The sequence below is a fragment of the Canis lupus genome, chromosome 17, assembly GCF_003254725.2.
Source record: "Canis lupus dingo isolate Sandy chromosome 17, ASM325472v2, whole genome shotgun sequence".
Taxonomy (NCBI): Eukaryota; Metazoa; Chordata; class Mammalia; order Carnivora; family Canidae; genus Canis; species Canis lupus.
In genome coordinates this window covers 25,454,582-25,478,453 of record NC_064259.1, presented here as the reverse complement: position 1 = coordinate 25,478,453, position 23,872 = coordinate 25,454,582, and the positions used below count along the sequence as shown (strand labels likewise).

Genomic DNA, 23,872 nt, shown 5'->3' with positions numbered 1-23,872 from the left:
TTTTACCCTATAAATAGACTGCTGTATATTTACTTAAATTGGAATTCTCGTATCTGCTTTTCCTTCACTTCTTCCTAAGCACAAAGCATGGTCAGAAACCTAACAACCTCAATGGGCAGACTGTCTTAGAATAAACTTTTACCATTATCTGGGAAAGATAGTACTGATTCTTTCCTTTGGCTCAAAGTAAGTTTTAATATAGTTTACAAAACACTGCCATATTAAAGTGAGCACACTAACTTTTAATGTTTAAGCATTACTTTTTAAGAAGTTAATATGACAGTTCAACACAGAATCCAAAAGGTCACAAACGAAGTCTAATATTCAGAAAGCCTCGCCAACTTCTATCTTTATTGAAAAAAAGAAAAAAAAAAAACAGACGAATCCCTTTGCCTCCAATTATATCATTACCTTATTTTCATGGTTATTCTATGAGGAGAAAAAAAAAAACAGCTTAAAGTGAAAATAAAATAAAAAGTAAGCCATAGAAAATACTTCTCTATCACTAAGCTCAACTTCAGACTTTGGTCAGGAAAGTAAAAGAACTTCTATACTGTATGGATGGTTATTCATACAGTAATATATAATTGTGATTCAGTGTTTATGAGAATATTAGCTTGACTTTTCTATTTTTTAACATTTGAAATCTTTGTTATCTAAAAACTATGCCAATAAAAAGTGAGCTACATTACTGCAGATAGAATGATTTTAAATATCATATTTTAAAAGTTGAGCATGAAGCACACAGACCCTTAATATGACTGACCAGTTATTCAAGTTTCATTAATGTTAATCCTTTTCTAAATGAAAATACAAAGTGAAATTTTATGAGCTTTACTGAAAATGTTTTAACTTTGGATATTCCCAATTCTTGTCATCATGTATACTGTATGATCTTTCATTATCAATATTTTATGATTGATGCTGTAATGTTTGAGACCTTAAAAAGATACAACATGTGATTGAAAATAGGCATGGTTCTGGCTTAAAAATTTTTCTTTTCTATTTATCTCAACCCTCATTTCTGTTATCTAGGGAGTTCTAAGTTCATGATTAGAGGAGACATTTGAGTTACAGCTACAAATAGCACATTATCTTAAGAAACCAATACATCTATATGTAGATTAAATCTTTAACAAGAACAAGAATAAAATTAAAAAGAATGTATGTCTTCATTATAAAATTCTTATTTAGCTGGGGCAAGTTTTTAATTTTAATGTATTCCCTCAAAACCAAAGATATTTTTCTTAAATGAAAAAATCTTTGTTACTATTATAAAATTATTCTTTCCACCCATGACATTTTACATAAAAGCACCAAAGAAAATTTCTGTAAACAAACTTTTAACCAGTAAACTAAGGGCAAATATCCATTTGCCTTTATTACAATATTTAAAAAGCCATGATATGAGTCTACTTCCTACAATGACAGTTTTATAATAAAATCCAGGCATACTTATACAAACAAGAAATGGAATTACTATACATTTTTGGGGAACAAAAGACAGATTAACAGACTAACTTTTTAGTTAACAAAGTGAGCACAAGAAACCTATAAAATGTATGCAATGTATAAAAATTCAGTAATTTTTTAAAGTTTCATTGAAGGGGGATTAATAATTATTAAGAATAAAAGATGGTAGATCCACTGGCTTATAATTATCCTGTAAACAGTAAGAAAGCAATAAGCAATAAATTAGAAATGTCTTATCTCTCAGTTCTTCCCTTCTCTCACACAGGACCACTTTTACAGCAGTTAAGATTGGCCTTTTTAAATATTAGAATCATTCTAGCAGAAAATAAATTCCATTAGGAATAAATTAACAGTCTACAATAAATTTCTGACATATATTAGAAAAAAATACTGCAGGTCACATGAGGATTGATCTACATCTTGTAATGACAGAGTGACTCAAACCTCCTAACTGTCTCTATTTTACAAGATTTGCTTTTTTGCTATCAACAAATTGCTTTCTAAATTGGTAGCAAGGTAATAGAAAAATGTGAAGTGAAATGCAATTGTTTAATGTCTGGATTTTTGAAAAAGAAAAAAACCTTCAAAATACTTTTTCCTATTACCGTTACATAGGAAGAAGTTTCATTTGGCACACTGGACTTGTTTTATTAAAAAAAAAAAAAAGGAAAAAAAAGAAACTTCGAGAATTTGGCATTCTAATCATCTGTAGTAAAGACAACAGTAGGAGAGGAAAATAGAAAAAATTACTATTTTAAGAAAAGACATCAGAAGACAAACAACCAAAGGCGCTTGTGTCTTCTACCATTCACTGTTTCTGGAATACTTTCATCTGCAACACGATATACAAATTATTATTTACATTATGATTATATTGGTAAAGAAGACCAGAATCAGTTTTTGTTGTGCTCTAACTTACAGTGCCCATCAGGATAACCATGAACATAGGCAAGAAGGCCTTCAACAAAATACTCCATTTGCATTGTATATTTTATTTAAATTTGTTTTATGGTTCATCTGCTAGGGTGTACAAGTAATTGTAAGACTCTGAAAAGTCCTGTAAACTTAGGCTGAATTTCTGTAGCTGATAACTATTCAATAAAGATGGTGTTTCTCTCTTCAAAAGCAAAATGTTCTGCAGGCTTACAAAGGTCTTTCCTTAAACAGTGGTATCGCCAAAGTCCTTGTTCCAACGTATGTATGCTTCTAAGGTTTGAGGGCTCACGCTGCGCTTTATCTTTTTCAAGGATTCAGTGAAGTCAGATAATCGAATATTTCTCATCTAGATTAAAAAAAAAACACATGACAATACAAATCATGAACATATATACAGTAATTAACCCAAAAATGGATTAAAGTAATGATGCTGTTGTTTATTGGGTTATAAATATATTCTTAGAAAATCATGCCAGTCATCTTATTTTACATATATGTTAGGCAAGTTTGCTATATAAGAAATCTTACCAAAATGCTATACTAATCTACTTTTACGATATGTGTTTAATTTCCTAGGTTTAAAATTTTTATTTATTTATTTATTTAAAGATTTTATTTATTTATTCATGAGAGACACAGCGAGAGAGACAGAGACACAGGCAGAGGGAGAAGCAGGCTCCATGCAGGGAACCTCATGTGGGACTCGATCCTGGGACTCCAGGATCATGCCCTGGGCCAAAGGCAGGTGCTCAACTGCTGAGCCACCCAGGGGTCCCTAAAATTTTAAATCATAATGTTTTCCCATTATAAAAACAGAAAACACTCATTAAAGAAAATTTGACAAAAAACAGACAAGCAGAAAAAAGAATCACAATTCCATCATACAGAATTCTCAAGTCTCACCACAAGCATACTCTAGCTAAAGTCATGTTAGGTTTATTAGAGGAAAAGTTTACAAGAAGGGCATGAGACTCTTAAGGAAACAATACTTTTTACAATATAGAAGATGCTTGTATCTTAAATTTTCTAATACTAATATTACTTATAATGCATTTTATATTAATTTGGTCTTATTTTCTGACCTTTTTATTTTTTATTTTATTTATTTATTTTTTTTAAATAATTTTTTTTTAATTTTTATTTATTTATGATAGAGAGAGAGAGAGAGAGAGAGGCAGAGACACAGGCAGAGGGAGAAGCAGGCTCCATGCACCGGGAGCCCGATGTGGGATTTGATCCCAGGTCTCCAGGATCGCGCCCTGGGCCAAAGACAGGCACTAAACCGCTGCGCCACCCAGGGATCCCTTCTGACCTTTTTAATTGGCTATGAGAATGTAGAAAAGAATCCTGAGTTAACATATATCTTTAGTTACCAAAGGATTTTTAAAACCAAAAGGAGCTTGGTACAAAATGAATAGTTTTAGAAATTGTCACTAATATATACATTGTATTTTGACAAAAAATAAGTGAAAGGAGAATTTGAGACAAAATGTCAACTGATATTTATTCTTTTTATTACTCTTATAAAAGCCAATCTAACTACTTCATACCCTCATATCTTGATGAACACATATTGAGAAAATCACCCACATTTGTAACTTGTAGCCTAATCTTAGTCAAAAAGGAAAGGACATATTGTTACCACATAATCACCATATGAGCCCTACATGTTTACTTATTTAACTGTAAAACACACACTGGCTTCTTCCTAAAGCCCAAAGTGTAGAAGGATGATGAATGTAATGTATTACTATGATATTCTTGAATAAAATTTATTTGTTATAGAAATTAAGGTTTTAAAAGCTTTTGATGAAATTCCAACTGAAATATATAGTATGGTATATATATATATATATATATATATGAAATTTATATATGGTATTTTAAAGTTAGTAAGAGGTGAATGTATACAATGGGAAAAAGCAACTGGCAGTTAATTGCAGAAAAATAAATCGGCAAAGATGTCTTATCAAAACGAAATAATGAAATAGCAAAGTTACAGTTAAAGTGGATACAAACTGTGTGCTTTGTTTTTTATTTTCTTTTATTTTTAAGTAGGCTCCATGCCTAGCATGGGGTTTGAACTCACGACCCTTGGGATGCTTGGGTGGCTCAGCGGTTGAGCATCTGCTTTGGCTCGGCATGATCCTGAGGTCCTGGGATCGAGTCCCATATTGGGCTCTCTGCAGGTAGCCTGCTTCTCCCTCTGCCTTTCTCTCTCTCTCTCTCATCAATAAATAAAATCTTTAAACAAAAAAACTCACGACCCTAATACTTAGTCACATGCTCTACTGACTGAGCCAGCCAGGTGCCCCAAACTTTGTGCTTTAAAAACAAAGTACATTATACCCTGAATTTATAACCAACAATTTTTAGTACTACCTTTATTTTTTTTTTTAACATTTTGTTTATTTTTTTGAGAGAGAAAGAACACATGAGCAGGGGGAGGGACAGAGAAGGAGGAAGCAGCAGACTCCTTACTGAGTGGTAAGCCTGATTTGGGGCTTGATCCTAGGACCTTGAGATCATGACCTGAGCTGAAGGCAGATGCTTAACCCACTAAGCCATCCAGGAGCCCCAGGACTATCTTTTAAAAACACAGAATACAATACAATTACTTGTGTTCTATTATTTTTTAAAGATTTTATTTATTTATTCATGAAAGACACAGAGAGAGTGGAAAAGACATACGCAGAGGGAGAAGCAGGCTCCCTGTGCCTATGAGGGACTCAATCCCACATCCCAGGTACACACACACACACACACACACACACACACCAGTACCTGACTAGACAGTTATTTAAGTTGTACTAAATAATGACTAAATACAATTCTAGTATACAATTGTAGAAACCAAATACTTTTGTTTTCCTCTCATAAATGCGACTGATAAAATAGATTTCCTTAAAAATGCCACTATTACTACGTATTTTAAAATTATTCTATGGACACGTGCATAGTATCCACTGTTGCCAGACTGTTTTAAGTATTTTATAAATATAATTCCTAAGCATTTTATAAATATTAACTCCTAAGTCCAGAACTAACAGCTAAAAGTACTACCAAATTATTAATACTAAAACCATTAGGGCAGCTGAATGGCTCAATGACTGAGCATCTGCCTTTGGCTTAGATCATGATCCAGGGATCAAGTCCTGCATCAGGCTCTCTGCAGGGAACCTGCTTCCCTCTCTGCCTGTGTTTTTGCCTCTCAGTGTCTCTCTTGAATAAATAAATAAAAATTAAGAACAATACTGCAAAAACGATGGGGATGTCACTTTCAGGATTAGGTTATAAAGACTCTGACTTCCATCTTGTTGGTACTTTCTCTTCTTCTTGGCTTGCTTGCTCTCAGTACTATGTTAGAGAGGCCTATGTGGGAAAGAACTGAAGGAGGCCTTCAGCCTATGGCTAGAAAAAACTGAGGGAGGAAGTGTATCTGGCAAAGAACCATGTAAGTGAGCATGGAAGTAGATCTACCACAGTTGAGCCTTATAATGATTACAGCCCCAACCAACAGCTTGATTACAGCTCTGTAAGAGACCTTGGGCCAACACTTTGATTGCAACTCTATGAGAGTGCTCGAAGCAGATGACTCAGCTAAGCTATGCCCATATTCCCAACTCCATGAAAATGTGAGATAATGAATATGTGCCATTTTAAGCTGTTTTTAGGCAATTTGTTTTATGGCAATACAACAGAACTATCTTGTTTTAAAGTCATGAGTTACTAAAAAAAGTAAATAGACTTAAAATTTCTTTATTCTTCAAATTAAACAGGAACTATATTTAGGTTGACTTAGTTCAGTGAAGAAAAATGTTGCTTGGGCTGCCCGAGTGGCTCATTTGGTTAAGCATCCAACTTGGTTTTTAGCTTAGGTCGTGATCTCATGGATCATGAGATCAAGCCCCCATGTCAGGCTCCCTGTTCATTGGGGAGTCTGCTTAAAGATGTTCTCTCTCTGTCCCTCCCCGTACTCGCTCACTCTAAGTGTTAAAAAAAAAAAAAAAAGAAAAAGAAAAATGTTGCTTAAGTTTGACTGTATGTATATTCTCAGGATGGGCAAAATATAAAAAAAAAAAAAGGATGGGCAAAATATATACAAAGGTTAACAAAGGCACTATCAGTGGAAAACTGCTTTCTTTTCTCATGCAATAATGGACAGCTTTGTAAGAATTTCTATTCCCTAAGCAGCCACCTACTTGCTTTCATAAAATTATTATAAGATATTAATCAGTGTATCAAAGCATTCCATTTATAGGTACAAGTAGTCTTCCCAATGGACTTCCACAGGAAATGCTATGGTCTTAACAAAGCTTGAGACAGAGTGAAGAATACTTGCAGATGAGGAGGTGAGTGGTTTTTGCCTGTTAAATCATTTGAGAATTTGTAGACTGCTTCTTACTGAAATTCACTTGCCAGTTTTTTTAGCTCATTACTACCTTTTTTTTTTTTAAAGATTTTATTTATTTATTCATGAAAGACACAGAGGGAGAGAGAGGCAGAAACACCAGGAGAGGCAGAAGCAGGCTCCACACAGGGGAGCCCAATGCAGGACTCGATCCCGGGTCTCCAGGATCACACCCCGGGCCGAAGGCAGCGCTAACCCGCTGAGCCACCCGGGCTGCCCTCATTACTACCTTAATTAGTCCCTTTACTCCACGTGGTCTTTCCATGGGACAAATACAAACGCCTAAATTGTCACACAATCGGCCTCTCCTAGTCTGAAGCTAAGGGGCCAAAGTATAGGTGATATCGAGTTTATCTATCCTGGGTCCAAAGCAGGGAAATGGTGTATGAAGAAGAAAGAATTCATGCATGATGTTCACTTTTTGAGTAGAAAGGTATTATCAGATTTATGCTATAAGAACATTAAAAATATATATTTATGGGATATTCTTAATAAACTTTTTAAAAATCCACAAGACACTTTGGGAACACAAGCTGTATAGTACTTACATATAAAAAAAAGTAAATGTGGAATTAAAATTATGAATCAAATAAAAGGGACTTGGAACTTATACTTTAAATGTGAATTTTTAAGGTAATAGTAGCTAAATGCCAAAGAAGGTATGTGGAATACTCTATTCCCAGCTTCACTCATATCAAAGACACTCTAGGTAAATTAGACTTAAAATGAAATGGTGGTTGCAATAAGTGTGAGGGTATTCTTAGTAACGTAGTTAATTAACTACTATGCACAAAATACCTGAAAACAATGACGTTTACTCAGAAGCTTAAAGAAAAAAAGACTGCCAAAATGTACTCAAATACATTCATTCTCGGGATCTCTGGGTGGCTGGGCGGTTTAGCACCTGCCTTCAGCCCAGGGCGTGATCCTGGAGTCCTGGGATCAAGTCCCACATCGGGCTCCCTGTGTGGAATCTGCTTCTCCCTCTGCCTGTGTCTCTGCCTTCTCTCTCTCTCTCCCTCTAATGAATAAATAAATAAAATCTTTAAAAAAAATACATTCATTCTCTCTGTTAAGAGTTCACCGTCTCCTCAATAGCTGTTGAAACTTGGGCGGTAAAAAATATCTCTGACATATCAGTTATCAGTTATAAATATGATTTAAGACTAATTTTAAATATTTGCTTACATAGTTATTACAAACATTCTGCATGTGCAATGTCATATTTTGCAGCAATGTTTTTCAAAAGAAATGCCTCAGCATTTCATAAGAGGGCCTACCATATTAAGAAAATGTAATGAATTACATTACAATGGTATTGTTTTATTTATTTAATCCTTTTTAAAGAAGATTTTATTTATTTATTGGAGAGACAGTGAGAGAGCACAGGCTGGGGGACGGGCAGAGGGAGAGGGAGGAGCAGATTCCCCACTGAGCAGGGAGCCTGACATGGGCCTGTCTCTATCCCAGGACCCTGATCATGATCTGAGATGAAGGCAGACGCTTAATGGACTGAGCCACCCAGATGCCCTGGAATTGCTTTTTTTTTTTTTTTTTTTTTTTTAAAGATTTATTTATTTATTCATGATAGACATAGAGAGAGAAAGAGGCAGAGACACAGGAGGAGGGAGAAGCAGGCTCCATGCACCGGGAGCCTGACGTGGGATTCGATCCCGGGTCTCCAGGATCGCGCCCTGGGCCAAAGGCAGGCGCCAAACCGCTGCGCCACCCAGGGATCCCTGGAATTGCTTTTATAAGGACAAAAATAAATGCTGAGAATCTCACAAAGTAGAACATCAAGGGATTAACTTGTTACAAGAGTAAAATCCTCAAGTTTTCTATGATTTGATAGAAAAATGACTTAATGACTATGTACAATGTTTTTTTGTCCATTACCAAAGAACATAAGGGATTGTAATTTAATATGCTTGTATATTTTGAAATGAAGCAAAGTTAACATTTTCTATCTTCTAATCATATCAACTACAAAAATCCAGACAAAACCTATCTTACAATATAGAGAACCAGAGCAAAGAAATGATAATTATAAAATAATATACCTCACTGGCAGACATATTCTTTACTTGTTCTGGTTTCAGTTCTGTAAAATATAAGACAATCACTTAAAAAAAAATTTCTAAGTTTAAGTTACTGAAGCACAAAACCAAGTACAATGATCTAAAAGTACAAGTTCAATATAAATTATTTGTATTAAAAGGAAGACACATTAATATTAAGAGCACAATTTATAAATGCTTAATAATAGTCCTTTTTAGGAGTAACTGGGAGGCATTCAATTTCTTTGCATATTGCTCAAGAACAATAAAATTTACAAAGTTTAAGAGTGAACTTAAAAGAATGCAGCTTGTTCTTTACAAAGGTGTTTTGATTTTTTTTTTAAACCCAGTAACTTTTGTTTGCTTCAGAATAGTTAAAATTTTCTGGAAAAAAGGCAAATGGTTTATATATTAGTGATTGGTTGAGTCCACTTTCTGAACAAGATTTCATGGTCTGGCAGCAAGTTTGACTAGAATGCTTTGCCCATGTTCTCAAGGTTACACTTCTTATTCTCCAAACCAGCAATTCTGAGTCAGTACACTGTTTCATTGTGGGAGATAAGTTCTAGAAGTTTCATGTTTCATGTTCCTTTTTATTGTCACAGCCAGCAATCTGCGTGCATACCTGAGAGCATCATTTACCCACTCCCCATACTGGCTGTGGAAAAGCAGTTGAGAATATCTAAAGTGGTATCATAGTGGTATTTCACAATCAGCAAATAACTCTGAATCAAATCAAAGCAATTCCTCAAAAGATAACATATAAGAATACAAATAAAAGCTTCCCTTTAGACACTTTTAATTTCAAGCGATATCAGAATATTGAAGTGAGAAGAGCCAAAAAAACAGATAAGAACATTTCCCCTTTATTTTTCTTTTTTGCTTGCTTAAAAATGTTTTATTTTTTTTATTTTTATTTTCTGCTGGTTACCTACTATCAAGAAGTGAAACATGGCAGATGGTAATTTATCGTGGTAAGCATTGTTTAATGTACAGAGTTTTCTACATTATGTTGTACACCTGAAATGAATATAACGTATGTGAACTATATTTCAATAACAAAGATTTTTTAATAAAAATAAAAAACTGAAAACTGTTGTTTTTAATAGGGGTCATGGTCTACTACTGACCCGTGGACTGTGAGCTAAGATGGTTTCGCATTTTTGTTTGTAAAAACAAACAAAGAAACAGAAGAATATGCAACGGAGAGCCTATGTGGCCCCTAGGCCTAAAATATTTATCAGGCCCTTTACTCTCTCAGTCTCTAGAGTTGCTGACTCTAACTCTAGAAACTATTTTGTAATAAGTTTTCTAACAGCTTCAATGCTTTCTTATTAAAACAAAAACAAACCTCTCAATAGGGACTTCTTAAGCTTCTAAAGTGGTCTAATAAATAGGCTCTATACACATACCTCGGATAGGACCCAATGCTGCATCTTTTGCCAAAGCTGTTAGATCACTTCCTGAATACCCATCGGTCATTCTGAGAATGGGAAGGAAGAAAGAGTAAATTATTTTCATCTTTGCAGATTTAAAATCTCCATGTAAAAAGAGGGTAAAATCTAGTTTGCCTCTATCATCAAGCAGAGAGCTATGTCATTTGATTTTAAGGACACAGAAAGGCCCACTTGCTGAAAACAAACAAAATAGTCTATGGCAGTCCTCAGAATGCCTGAAATTTTCATTATGAGAACCATTTCTTTAGATTAAGGCATATTACATCTCCAGGAGGCTCCATTAAATTTTAAATACATCCCTTGGAAAAGATAACACCTATAAGCCATTGCTAGCTAACTGACACATAACCATAATTATTGCTCTGTAAATTAATATTTCTTTATCTTGACAAAAAACATTGTCAATCAAGGTAGATTCTTTTTTTAATTTTAAATTTTTAAAAATTTTTTTCAAGGACACTCTATGCCTAACGTGAGGCCCAAACTCACAACCCTGAGATCAAGAGTCACGTGTTCTACCAACTGAGCCAGTCAGGTCCCCAAGGTACATTTCTTTAAACATAGGACAGATAGGGTAAAGGAAGAGTCTGGTGTAGTCTGGTGTAGAAGACATTGGCAAAAAAGGAACACCTGAATGGGATGCCACAGTGGAGAGTCCTGGGCAGCCAAGAGATTATCAAGGGGAACTAAAAACTGGGGGGGGGAGGGGACACAAAAAGGAAGAAGAAAATAAAACAGGAAAAGAAAGCATTTACTTAGCACATACTATGTTATATAACTATTGAGATTAAACATTATTAGCTGCATTCTTTATTGCAATGACAGAGAAGAACCTCAATATTTCCAAGTATTGAATTTACTCTTTTCTCATAGGTATCTGGAACTCAGGGTTTTTACTAAAATTACTAACACTTCACATACTTCTTGAGTATTTAAATTACTTTATGAGATTTTTAATGACTAAAATTCAAATACACCTCCTATAGTTTCTACTTAAGTATACCACTCATAAGAAAAGCTGAAGATGCAAAAGTTAAAAAAAATTATGTGTAATACTAGAGAACAAGTTTGTATAAAAATATCCGTGGGGTGCCGTGTAGCTCAGTTGGTTAAACATCTGCCTTTGGCTCAGGTCACGATCCCAGGGTCCTGGGATCGAGCCCTGTATTGGACTCCCTGCTCAGTGGGGAGCCTGCTTCTCCTTCTCCCTCTGCCTGCTATTTCCCCTGCTTGTGAGACAAAGGAAGGAAGGAAGGAAGGAAGGAAGGAAGGAAGGAAGGAAGGAAGGAAGGAAGGAAGGAAGGAAGGGAGGAAGGAAGGAAGGGGAAAGAAAGGAAAGGAAGGGAAAGAAAGGAAAGGAAAGGAAAGGAAAGGAAAGGAAAGGAAAGGAAAGGAAAGGAAAGGAAAGGAAAGAAAGAAAGAAAAGGAAAGGAAAGAAAGAAAAGGAAAGGAAAGAAAGAAAAGGAAAGGAAAGAAAGAAAAGGAAAGGAAAGAAAGAAAAGGAAAGAAAAGAAAAGAAAGAAAAAAGAAAGAAAGAAAGAAAGAAAGAAAGAAAAGAAAAGAAAGAAAAGAAAGGAAAGAAAAGAAAAGAAAGAAAAGAAAGAAAATAAAAAGAAAAGAAAAGAAAGAAAAGAAAAGAAAGAAAAAAAGAAAAGAGAAAGAAGAAAAAAGGAAAGAAGAAGAAAATATTTGCATTGGTGTAGGCAGAAAGAAAGGAAAGAAAGAAAAGAAAGAAAGAAGAAAAAAGGAAAGAAGAAAATATTTGCATTGGTGTAGGCAGAGATACAAGATGTTTTAAGTTTTTAAAATTATTTTAATACCACTTACAAGTTTTAATAAATTTATAAAAAGAATATGCCATCATTGGATATGTAGGTCAGGTCTTATAGAAGATCTAGAAATTTAAATTTAGAAACCATATATATAAAAATAAGAGATAAGAAAAAAAGGTAAAGGAAGTTAAAGGATGAGGTGAAGTTCTCTTAAAAATAAATTATTCATTTCATAATTAACTATACACAAAACAGAATTCTTTAAAAAAAAAAAAAAAAAAAGCTTTAAGATAGACCAAATCAAATTACTCACCTAGCAAGTTGTGCTAGTTCTTTTTGGGTCAATGGGCTTCCTTGTTTACATAATAGATTTTTAAGTAAAAGTAGTCGTGTCTGAAAAGAAATATTAAAGAATTATCAGCTCCAACCATTAGCTTAATGAAATATCCAAAAATTAGGTTCAAATCCTAACCCTTATTTAGTTAGCTGAATGATCATAAATAAGTCACTCTCTTAGAGGCTCGCTCATGTCTGTTAATTGGAGTTAAAACTACCATTTTGCAAGGCACGTGGGTGGCTCCATTGGTTAGGCGTGGCCTTTAGCTCAGATCATGATCTCAGGGTCCTGGGATTAAGCCCCACACTGGGCTCTCTCCTCAGCCAGGGAATCTGCTTCTCCCTCTCCATCTGTCTCTCCCTGCCCCCTAGTGCTCACTCACTCTCCCTCAATTAAATACATAAAATCTTTAAAGAAAAATAAATAAACAAACAAACCACCATTTTTTGAGAGTTCTTGAGAGACTTAAAGATAATCCAAATAAAGCACTAAGGAAGTAGCTGCTGCTATCAAGGATGTTAAATGTTTGGGCTAGACAACCACAACTTTTAATTTTTTAAATATTTTTATTTTTTTCTAAAGATTCATTTATTTAAGAGAGAGAATGCTTAAGAGCATGGGGCGGGGCAGGGGTGGGCAGAGGAAGAGGGAGAGAGAGTCTTAAGTAGACTCTGTGGCTGAGTGCAGAACCTGATGCAGGGCTTGATCTCATGACCTAAGCAGAAACCCAGAGCCAGATGCTTACACCACTGAGCCACCCAGGTGCCCCGACAATCACCATTTTTAATAAACACTTTTATAGAGGAATGATTTCATGTAACATTAATCTCCCCATTTTAAATGTATAATTCAATGACTTTTAATAAATATATAGTTGTGCAACCATCACCATGACCACTTTTAGAACATTTCTATCACTCTAAATAAAGTTCACTTATGTCTGTTTGCAGTTAATCTCCACTCCTACCCCTAAACTCTGCAAACAATTTCCTTTGTTTTCTAGAAATTTGCCTTTTCTGGACAATTCATACAAGTGGAACCATATGATAGATTATCTTTTATACCTGGTGTCTTCTCATTTAGTATGTTTTGGAGGTTTTTCCATATTATATAGCATGTATAAATACCTGAATCCTAGCAAATACCTATTGTTAAACAGTAGTCAATTAAATGCACACAACAGATTTGTTTACCCATTCTCTAATTAGATCTTAGATTTTTAGTTCTTGGCTATTATTTATAAATCTAAAAATTCTTTTTTTTTTTAATCTAAAAATTCTTATACATGTCTTTGTGTTAGACATATGTTTTCATCTGTCTTGGGCAGATTCTTAGGAAAGGAATTATTGGGTCTTATGGTTAAGTTTACATTTGTCTTTTTAAGAAATTGCCAAACTAAAAAAAAAAAAGAAATTGCCAAACTGTTTTCCAGTGTGGCTGTACTAATGATTGGAAAATCAATATTGTCAAGATGGTAGGTCTTGTTTCTGTGTTAAAAAAAAAAAAATTCAAACATAGATACATACCTCCTCATTTGGCAAAGACACATATACCCGTTTGATGAAACGCCTAAAAAAAGATTCAAACAATTTCAGAATTTACCTTGAATTTAAAGGTAACTCAGTTCAAGTAGCAAATGACAAAAAAACAAAACTTTAATACTCAAAGTATTTGAATGCGTTATAGTGTACTCATCAGTGTGAAGTTATTTTGAGTTACTTGTTTTTTTTAAGATTATATTTTGAAGTAATCCCAACATGGGGCTCAAATTTATAACCCCAAGATCAGAAGTCACATGCTCTACTGACTGAGTGAGCCAGGCACCCCTTGAGTTACTTTTTTAAAACTCTCTAGATACTGTTTAAAAATCTTTAATTCAATATTGTCAGAATTAAAGTAACCATTTATGTATGTGTATCTTTTCTTTTTTAGACAGAGAGAGAGAGAGAGAGAGAGTGCGTGCAAGCACGTGAGGGAACACGAGTAGAAGAGGAGTCAAGGGAGAAAGGAAGGAAAAGAGAGTGAGAGGAAATCCCAGGGAGACTCCATCCACATTGAGAGCAGAGCCCAATGTGAGGCCCAGTCTCACAACCCTAAGACCATGACCTGAGCTTAAATCAAGATCAGACGCTCAACCAACTGAGCCACTCATTTGCTCCTATATGTATGCTTTCAATAGCATGAATGTTTTAAAACAAACAAAATATCTGATATAAGAAATGGAATAGGGCAGCCCGGGTAGCTCAGCGGTTTAGCACTGCCTTCAGCCTAGGTCATGATCTTGGAGACCCGCGATCGAGTCCCACATCGGGCTCCCTGCATGGAGCCTGTTTCTCCCTCTGCCTGTGTCTCTGCTTCTCTCTCTCTCTGTGTGTCTCTCATGAATAAATAAATAAAATCTTTAAAGAAAAAAAAAAAAAGAAATGGAATAAAGAAATCTCTGCTACCTTCTTAAAACTTAACTAAAACAAACAAGGACCATTGAAACAGAAATGTAAACTCCACCATCAACAAACTCAGGTAATATTTATACAACTAAAGTGAATGAAGAAGGGCTGCCTAGGGCAGTGAAAATGATACTGATGAAGGAGGATAACACAGGATCTTCTACTGCAGATTCTAGGCGTGGCTATCAGCACAGAGTATTCTAAAGGAAACAGAGCATTCTCGGAGGATTAATAAAAAGCCAACTTCCCATATTTATTATTTTTATTTTTTATCTTTTAAAGATTTTATTTATTCATGGGAAACACAGAGACAGAGACATAGAGGGAGAAGCAGGCTCCTCACAGGGAGCCTGATGTGGGACTTGATCCCCCGACCCAGATCACACCTTGAGCCAAAGGCAGACACGCAGACACTCAACCACTAAGCCACCCAGGTGTTCCAGAGCCTTCCATATTTAAACCAGCATGTGAAAAATGGCTCTGCAAATCATGTGAAACCTAGTCAGGAGCAGAGGAATGGCAAGAATATTGAGGCTGAAAAAAGAAACTCAAAGACCTATCACCTTTGTAAGAAGACATCAAGACATCTCGGAAGATTACAAGCTATCTTGCACTGACTAATCTTTATCAGGTAGGATTTGATGGTGACTCAAGGAGACTGCCTGTTAGTCCAGGCTATTCATAGGACAAGATACTTGCTCAGTATCTTAATTTACTAGCTCTTCTCCTATAATATCACTCTAAAACTAGGCTTTCTAAGAAAACTCCCTTTATTCAAATAAGAACAGTGAGCAAAATATGTAATAATTTCTTTAAAGTGCCAAAAGAGAGAAAAGATTACAATAAATATAAAACAGAGAATATATGCAAGAAGATTCTGCCATAGAACAAATTTAAATTGTGACCATATATCTTTCCATGAAATAATTTAATCAAAAAGAAGTCTCCTAATGAAACAAGAACTCAATGAGATATAAGGGCTGAAGGCTATAACTTACAAAAGCTCAAGGAAATAAGACAAAAGAGGAAAAACAGGATTATAGAGATCAAGAAAGCAATGAAAACAAAGGAGAAAACCACCACAGACACAGGTTACAAAAGTACTAGCACAAAGATCAGTCACAAACCCAATAACCAATAAAGACAACAAATAAAATGGAACAAAACAAGACCTAAGAGTTATAAAGGATTAGAAAGAAAATTAAAGATATGGAAGGCAAAAAGATGCAACATAATACATAAACTGTGTGTGAAAGAAAAAAAAACAGAAGAATGAATCAGGAAAATAAAAATTCAAGATAATATTCAAAATTACTTTCCTAAAACAAGAGGTTTCAAACTACCAATTTAAACAAACACCAAATCCCAGAATAAACACAAATCAACATATTTCAAATAACTAGATTTTAGTGGTTAAATATAACTAGTAAGGAGAAAAAAAATCAAGTTAATCCATAAATGTGAATAAAAGCAGGCTGGCTTCAGACTTTTACACTATAACGTTTAATCCTAGAAACAATGGGGCAATGTAATCAATTCCTCAGGAAAAGAAAGGGAGGCCGAAGAATTTTATGCTGAGTCAAACTGTCCTCCCTGTAGGAAGGGAATAAATTTGTTCAATCACACAAGAACACAGAATACAGTTCCCATGAATCCTGCCTGCTTTTATTGACTTCTCATGAAGTCCAGGAAAAGAGAGTAAGAATCAATTCTGGAGTTTTAAAATAATTTAATCCTAATCAGAAGAAATAAGCAATTTTCCTGAAACAACAAAGTGTAAACTTGTTTTCGTGGTATGTCGGTTCTGTCTTCAAAATCTTTAGTTGGTGACAATGGGATGCCTGGGTGGCTCAGTGGCTGGGTGTCTGCTTTCGGCTTGGGGAATAATTCTGGAGGCCTAGGCTAGAGTCCCGCATCAGGTTCCCTGCAAGGAGCCTGCTTCTCCCTCTGCCTGTGTCTCTGCCTCTCTCTCTCTCTCACTCTCTCTCTCTCTCTGTGTCTCTCATGAATGAATAAATAAAATCTTAAAAAAAAAAAAACAAAACTGCAGTTGATGACAAGAGGCCAAAGGATGGATACCAGGAGCAAAATAATGAATTTAGTCTTCAAATTAAGAGTGAAGGAAATAGATATGTGAGATGAACACAGGAGTAAATACATCTGAAACTGATGTGTTTCTACATAATCTCCCTACCTGAGAACAGCCTCATCAAGCTCTTGTGGCCTATTAGTTGCACCCATTACAAGCACTCTGTCATCTCCAGCAGATTGTACCTATAAGCCAAAAATTTTTTCAGTACTTTTAGATAAAGTAATAACAGATACATAATAAAGATATCTGTATTTCTAATCTAGGTCATTTAGGAAAATATATACACTAAAATGCTACCATCTTAGAAATACCATAATCAATACTTACACCATCAAATTCTATTAGAAATTCAGTTTTTAGACGTCTACTAGCATCATGCTCTCCTTCTCTTCTTTCACACAAAAGGCTATCAACTTCATCTAAAGGAAATACAAAGATAAAACTTTAATTAAAAGCCAAGCTATATGAGTCATTTGAGATTAATCTAGTTTACTACTTAAGTTATTAATATCCTGGGTCCTACTCAATTCATTAGATAGTGTGTAAATTTGCCATTTTTAGATTAAAACTTTTTCCTTTTGAATAATCTTTCCTATTACACCTCTCAAATTTGGAGGGGGAAATTTCATAAATATTCAACTAACTTAGTTATAAAACATATTCTTACCTATAAAAATTATTGAAGGCTGAAGTTCTCGAGCCACAGCAAAAAGAGCTCTCACCAATTTCTCTCCTTCTCCTACCTGAAACAAGATATTATATATTGTAATACACATACAATACAGCATTATTCCATCTGTTTAAATTTCATGATCTAAAGTCTAGAACCTAGGAATTTAATTTCCTTTCTTTGCAACAAAGATTTGGTTTAAGGAATTGGGAGAGGGGAGTTACTGAATTGTCTCATAATTTAAAAAAATCAGAATATTTTGTATTTAATACAGTCTGGTAAGTACTTTATGTTTTTGGTGCTGAAACCTGGATCTGGCCTGTTAAGTACTTTAAAAAATTAAATATATCTCTATTCTGCTTAACCCTGCATTCCTAAGTCTTGAAAATGGAATAGCAACTATGGGTATAACTAGTGAGAAGGTGGAATATTTTGGGAGAAAAAGAGATATTTATTAAGCCCTTAGTTGCAGAGTATATTTATAGAACCAGGTAAGTTGGAAAGTGCTCTCCTAAACTAAACTTACTTAAATTCATTCTCACAATATCATTGTCAATAAGTATAAAAATATTTCTAGGTAGCCCAAGAGGTCTATGAACATCCCTTGAAACATTCCAGGGGCTAAGACAATACTAAAACCATTCTATACACTAAAAGCAACTAATGAAAGGGTCATGAGGTTTGGGCTAATCTACTGTAAAAACTCTTCCATCCTCTAGCTGGCATCTATTTTTTTAATTGAAAATTTCATTAAAAAAATGGCCTCAGATTTAGAATCATTAAAACAAATATTCACAGAGCTGGAAGGAACTGCAGGAGATCACTTCTTACAACATCAACACTTTATAAATGAAGTGAGGCCTAAAAGCAGTATTTTCTTAAGGCTAGTCCAATATCCAAAAGTTAGGCTGGAATCCCTAGCCCCTAACTTTCAAGGTAGTGTTTTCCAGTGTATAATGCTCAGTACACTTATTTTAATAACAATTTTATTTATAAAACTTCACAGAGAAAATAAAATGTAACCAGGAAAAGAGGTATCTTGTTACAGTTACTTTTAATTACATTATAAAAATGAAAACCCTGCCAATATCGGATCTTGTACTTCTACCCTTCAAAACTGTTAAGACAATAAATTTCTGTTGTTTAAGCCAGCCAGTTTATTGTACTTTGTCACACAGCCCCAGCAAACTACAACAGTATTTGACAGCACAATTCTAACTTTAAATGAGCCTAACTTTCTATTTTGAAGAGTGATTTTCATCATATCTAAATAATAGATATAAAACTCAAAAATATTTTTTGTGTAGTGTTATTAGCATTTATACTTAGCAACACTTAGACAGTAACATAAAACATGACTAGAAAAAGAACACTCACATATTTTGAAGTTAAACTTGCAGCACTTATATTAAAGAAGGTTGCATTGGATTCTGCAGCTACTGCTTTAGCCTTAAAAATCACAAGGGCAAATATTATATTCAGTATCTTCCTTTAAAAAGATAACCGCATTTGATCAATTTAAACAACAGAAAAGATTTCCAAAAATATAAAATATGACACAGCTCCTGACGTATGGCAATCAATGTGTATCCTTCTCAGCAATGAGGACAAGGTCTAGGAAGAGCTATGCTTCTTTCAATTCTCTTTATTTTTTCTAAGGCAGAATGGATAAGGAGAGGTTACAAAAAGGGTGTAAGTCTCTTCTTAATTATAGAAAGATAACTGTTTGGAGAGAGAGAGAGAAACAGCTAAACTCTTTTCCTGCTTACTTTTCCCCTCTAGAATAGTTATGCGGGAGAAAGGTATCCAGATCCCAGTAAAAATTTGGGCAAAAATACATTGTTTTCAATGTACTGAAAAAAGGGGCACCTGAGTAGCTCAATAGTTGAGCATTTGCCTTTGGCTCAGGGCATGATCCTGGCGTCCTGGGATTGAATCCTACATCGGACTTCCTGCATGGAGCCTGCTTCTCTCTGCCTATGTCTCTGCCTCTCTCTCTGTCTCTCATGAATGAGTAAATCAAATCTTAAAAAACAAAACAAGTATATTAGAGTAAAAAGCAAATTCTAAAAATAATTCAGGGACAATGTAAAGTTTCTTTTTTTCATATCACTATTTCTAATTATCTAAATAGAACTCTCAAATTTTAAAAGAATTCTTACCAGCATTGTTTTCCCATTTCCAGGTGGACCAAAGAGTAACAATCCTCTGGCAGGAGCTCTAAGCCCTGTGAACAACTAAAAACATTTACTTTAGTTCACAACTATAATTCTGGAGACTTTTTTTCCAGACACTTTAAGTACTGTTATCTAAAAAGCACCATTTTTCTGTAGCATCCTCCCAAACAGAACTTGTCAGAGCTCTGAAGAGAGCACGTAATCAATAAATTGGTATAATTATTAAGAAAACAAAATTTTTAAAAATTTCACTGAGAAAAGAAAGCAAATTAGCTAAACAAAGACATACTAAACATAGGTATGCTTCTCTACTTCCTTTGAAATCTCACCAAAATAATAGTAAATGAATAAAGAAAATATAAATCTTCTAAAAGAATAAGAAAGGAGACAACAGAAGACACAAAATTTTGCAGAGGGAGATCTGACAAAGTGTGGTAAATTCCTCAGTGGAGTGAGGTAAAACCAAGTGCTTGCTTGTTAAGAAAAGTGTTGGGGCACCTGGATGGCTCAGTCAGTTAAGCATCTCCCTTCAGCTCAGGTCATGATCCTGGGGCCCATGTCAGGCTCTTCGCTCAGTGGGGAGTCTGCTTTCCCCTCTCCTTCTGCCCTCCCCCTCTGCTCATGCTTGCTCTCATGCGCACTCTCTCTCTCAAATTAAAAAAATAAATAAATAAAAATTTAAAAAATTAAAAAAAAAATTAAAGTGTCATACCGTCTTCCAAAGTAGCTGTACCATTTTGCCTTCCCTTCAGTAATGAGTAGAGTCCCTATTGCTCCACATCCACACCGGCATTTGGTACTGTGTTTTGGATTGTAGCCATTTTAATAAATGTGAGGTGGAATCCTACTGTTGTTTAACATGTAATTCCCTAATGATGAATGATGTTGAGCATTCTTTTTTTTTAAGATTTTATTTTTATTTATTTATTCATGAGAGACACAGAGAGGCAGAGACACAAGCAGAGAGAGAAGCAGGCTCCATTCAGGGAGCCTGATGTGGGACTCGATCCCGTATCTCCAGGATCACGCTCTGGGCTGAAGACAGGCACCAAACCACCGAGCCACCCAGGCTTCCCTATTTTTTCAAATGCTTATTTGTCATCTGTGTATCTTCTTTGGTAAAGTGTCTGTTCATATTTTTTGTCCACACTTTACCTGGGTCATTTTTCTTCTTTATTGTTCAAGTTTTAAAAGTTCTTTGTATATTTTTCAATACCAGTCCTATATCAAATAATGTTTTGCAAAGACTTTCTCCTTGTCTGTGGTTTGTCTTCTCATTCTCTTAACAATGTCTTTCACAGGGGATCCCTGGGTGGCTCAGCGGTTTAGCCACTTGCCTTTGGCCCAAGGTGTGATCCTGGAGTCCTGGGATCGAGTCCCACATCGGGCTCCCTGCATGGAGCCTGCTTCTCCCTCTGCTTGTGTCTCTGCTTCTCCCTCTGCCTGTGTCTCTGCCTCTCTCTCTATGTCTGTCATGAATAATAAAATCTAAAAAAAAAAAATGTCTTTCACAGAAAAGTGTTTAATTTTCATGAATTTCAACTTAACAACTTTTTCTTTCAAGGATCATGTTTTTGGTGTTGTATCTAATAAGCCATCCTCAAACCAAGATCACCTAGATTTTTTCCTATGTTATCTTCTAGGAGTTTTATAGTTAGCCTTCTACATCTAGGTCTGTGACCAATTTTGAATTAACTTTTGTGAAAGGTGTAAAGTATATGTCTAGAACTTTTTTTCACATGGATGTTTAGTTGTTGTTTTGTGGAAAATACTATCCTTTCTCCATCAAATTGCTTTTGTGCCTTTTTCAATTGATAATACTTGTGTCTCTGTATTTCTGGGCTCTCTATTCTGTTCTACTGATCTATTTGTCTTTCTTTTGCCAAAGACACATTTCTAATTACTCAGCATTTTTTGGTTTTTAAAAATTTCCAGCTTTATTGAGATATAACATTGTGTAATTTTAACATGTGCAATATAATTTGACACACAAATAAATTGTGAAATATTTACCACAATGAGGTTAATACATCCTTTTCCTCACATAATTACCATTTTGTTGTTTTTATTGTTATGATCAGAACAAACAAAATGGAAACAAAATCATAAAAACAGAGAACTGGTGGTTGCCAGAGGGGAGGGAGCTAAAGGGACAAGCAAAATAGGTGAAGGGAATTAAGAGATACAAATCTCTAGTTACAAAATAATAATTCATGGGGATGAAAAGTACAACATGGGAACTATAGTCAGTAATATTACAGGCGCAGCCCGGGTGGCTCAGCGGTTTAGCGCTGCCATCAGCCTAGGGTGTGATCCTGGAGACCCAAGATTGAGTCCCACATCAGGCTCCCTGCATGGAGCCTGCTTCTCCCTCTGCCTGTGTCTCTGCCTCTCATTCTCTCTCTCATGAATAAATAAATAAATAATCAAAAAAATAATAATATTGCAGTAATATTGTACGGTGACATATGGTTAACTATACTTATCATATAGTGAGTATAACTTAATGTACAGAATTGTCAAATCATTATGTTATACACCAGCAACTCCTATAACATTGTATTTCAACTATACTTTGATAAAATTCTTCAAACTTAAACTTATTAATTTAATCCTAACTTCCCTTTTCTCCAGTATGATTTCTGGCTCATAATTTTAAATCTCTCTTACCTTAATGTAAAACTTATTTTCTATTACCTACTTTTTTCTCTAAATGTTAAAAATGGATTGGTTATTAGGAACCTATATAGTCACTCCTATAATAACCAGTCAGCATCAATTGCTAATATTTCTTTCTTTTTAAAAACATCCAGTCTGTTACATCCATTAATCATTTCTATCTAGTGTAACTCACAGATTACTGCTAATATGGATTCAATAATGAATGCTGAAAAAAAAATAATGAATGATGTTATAGGAAAATGGTAATAGGGGATCCCTGGGTGGCGCAGCGGTTTAGCGCCTGCCTTTGGCCCAGGGCGCGATCCTGGAGACCCGGCATCGAATCCCACGTCGGGCTCCCGGTGCATAGAGCCTGCTTTTCCCTCTGCCTGTGTCTCTGCCTCTCTCTCTCTCTCTCTCTCTCTGTGTGACTATCATAAATAAATAAAAATTTAAAAAAATTTATAAAAAAAAAAAGGAAAATGGTAATATAAAGTGTTTACCTCAGGCCTCAGAGAAGGAAGAATAACAATTTCTTGCAAGGCTTGTTTTGCCAATTCTTGCCCAGCTATATCATCAAATTTAACAGCTGTTCCACTAAGAAATAGAATTTCAGTTAGCTCTATGACAAAATATGATTCAGTTATTATAATATAAAATTTAAACTTAATGAAATACAATTATTTTTTTGAAATACAATTATTTTTATGTTAACTGTGAAATTATAGTTTAATTAGTAAAACCATAGTTTTCTACATTTACAGTAACTAAAAACCACCATAAAAATTATGTACATTAGAGAAGATACTCTATCTTACTCATGATATATTGTATAGATAAATTCAAAACTAAAAACTGTTAAATAAAACACTTTAGATGGCAAAAACTTACTTGTCCACAATTTCGTTCATTATAAGGTTAGCAAGATTGCTGTCCACATTCCTAAAATTCTTCAAGTCTTTCTTTTTACGAGCAGCAGTTGTAGGGGTAGAAGGCTTATTTGTTCTATTTGTTTTTGGCGTACTCTTAAAGGACACAAAATTGCAATGTAAAAATACAACCTAACATTAACACTTGTCATAAGTAAGTTAAAATTGGCCTTAAAATTCACAGAATTAAAAGTTTTAAATATAGGAAAAAGGATATTAAAAAACCCCAAAATTGTATATCCACTTCAAGGTAAAATGTATTCACTACAGAACTACATTTGGCATGAAGTGGGTTTATAGGGGATTTCATCCAGAGAGATTTAGGTACCATAAAATAAAAAGGGCCTCTGACAATTCAGTCATATAATTTTGATTGTTAGGATTCGAACAAAACTCTATGTTTAATGTTATAAAACACATTAAACAATTAAAATAACAAATTTAAAATTAACT

At 34.6% G+C, this 23,872-nt stretch overlaps 1 protein-coding gene and 1 long non-coding RNA gene across 7 annotated transcripts in view; one reads left to right on the top strand and one right to left on the bottom strand.

The window, feature by feature from the left end:
* Nucleotides 1-1,341: 1,341 nt before the first annotated feature.
* Nucleotides 1,342-23,872, bottom strand: part of SPAST (spastin) — a 54,934-nt gene continuing 32,403 nt past the window's right edge. For all 4 annotated transcript variants that reach the window (XM_025454233.3, XM_025454236.3, XM_025454235.3 and 1 more), the window contains 12 exons: nucleotides 23,382-23,515; nucleotides 22,994-23,087; nucleotides 19,815-19,889; nucleotides 19,030-19,101; nucleotides 17,650-17,725; nucleotides 17,310-17,401; nucleotides 17,085-17,164; nucleotides 13,970-14,012; nucleotides 12,420-12,499; nucleotides 10,290-10,360; nucleotides 8,881-8,921; nucleotides 1,342-2,755 (listed from right to left, as the gene is read on the bottom strand). In XM_025454233.3, coding sequence (XP_025310018.1) covers nucleotides 2,633-2,755; nucleotides 8,881-8,921; nucleotides 10,290-10,360; nucleotides 12,420-12,499; nucleotides 13,970-14,012; nucleotides 17,085-17,164; nucleotides 17,310-17,401; nucleotides 17,650-17,725; nucleotides 19,030-19,101; nucleotides 19,815-19,889; nucleotides 22,994-23,087; nucleotides 23,382-23,515 — 981 coding nt within the window. In that variant the 3' untranslated portion in view covers nucleotides 1,342-2,632. The remainder of the gene's footprint in view (nucleotides 2,756-8,880; nucleotides 8,922-10,289; nucleotides 10,361-12,419; nucleotides 12,500-13,969; nucleotides 14,013-17,084; nucleotides 17,165-17,309; nucleotides 17,402-17,649; nucleotides 17,726-19,029; nucleotides 19,102-19,814; nucleotides 19,890-22,993; nucleotides 23,088-23,381; nucleotides 23,516-23,872) is intronic.
* LOC112664565 (uncharacterized) lies at nucleotides 2,752-23,742 on the top strand. 3 transcript variants are annotated; one of them, XR_007402870.1, is made up of 3 exons: nucleotides 2,752-6,761; nucleotides 9,820-9,851; nucleotides 14,376-23,742. It is a non-coding gene; the product is annotated as an uncharacterized LOC112664565 (long non-coding RNA). The 3 variants fall into 3 exon arrangements; XR_004806279.2 differs by lacking the exon at nucleotides 14,376-23,742 and adding an exon at nucleotides 10,790-12,438; XR_004806277.2 differs by lacking the exon at nucleotides 14,376-23,742 and having other exon boundaries at nucleotides 9,820-12,438.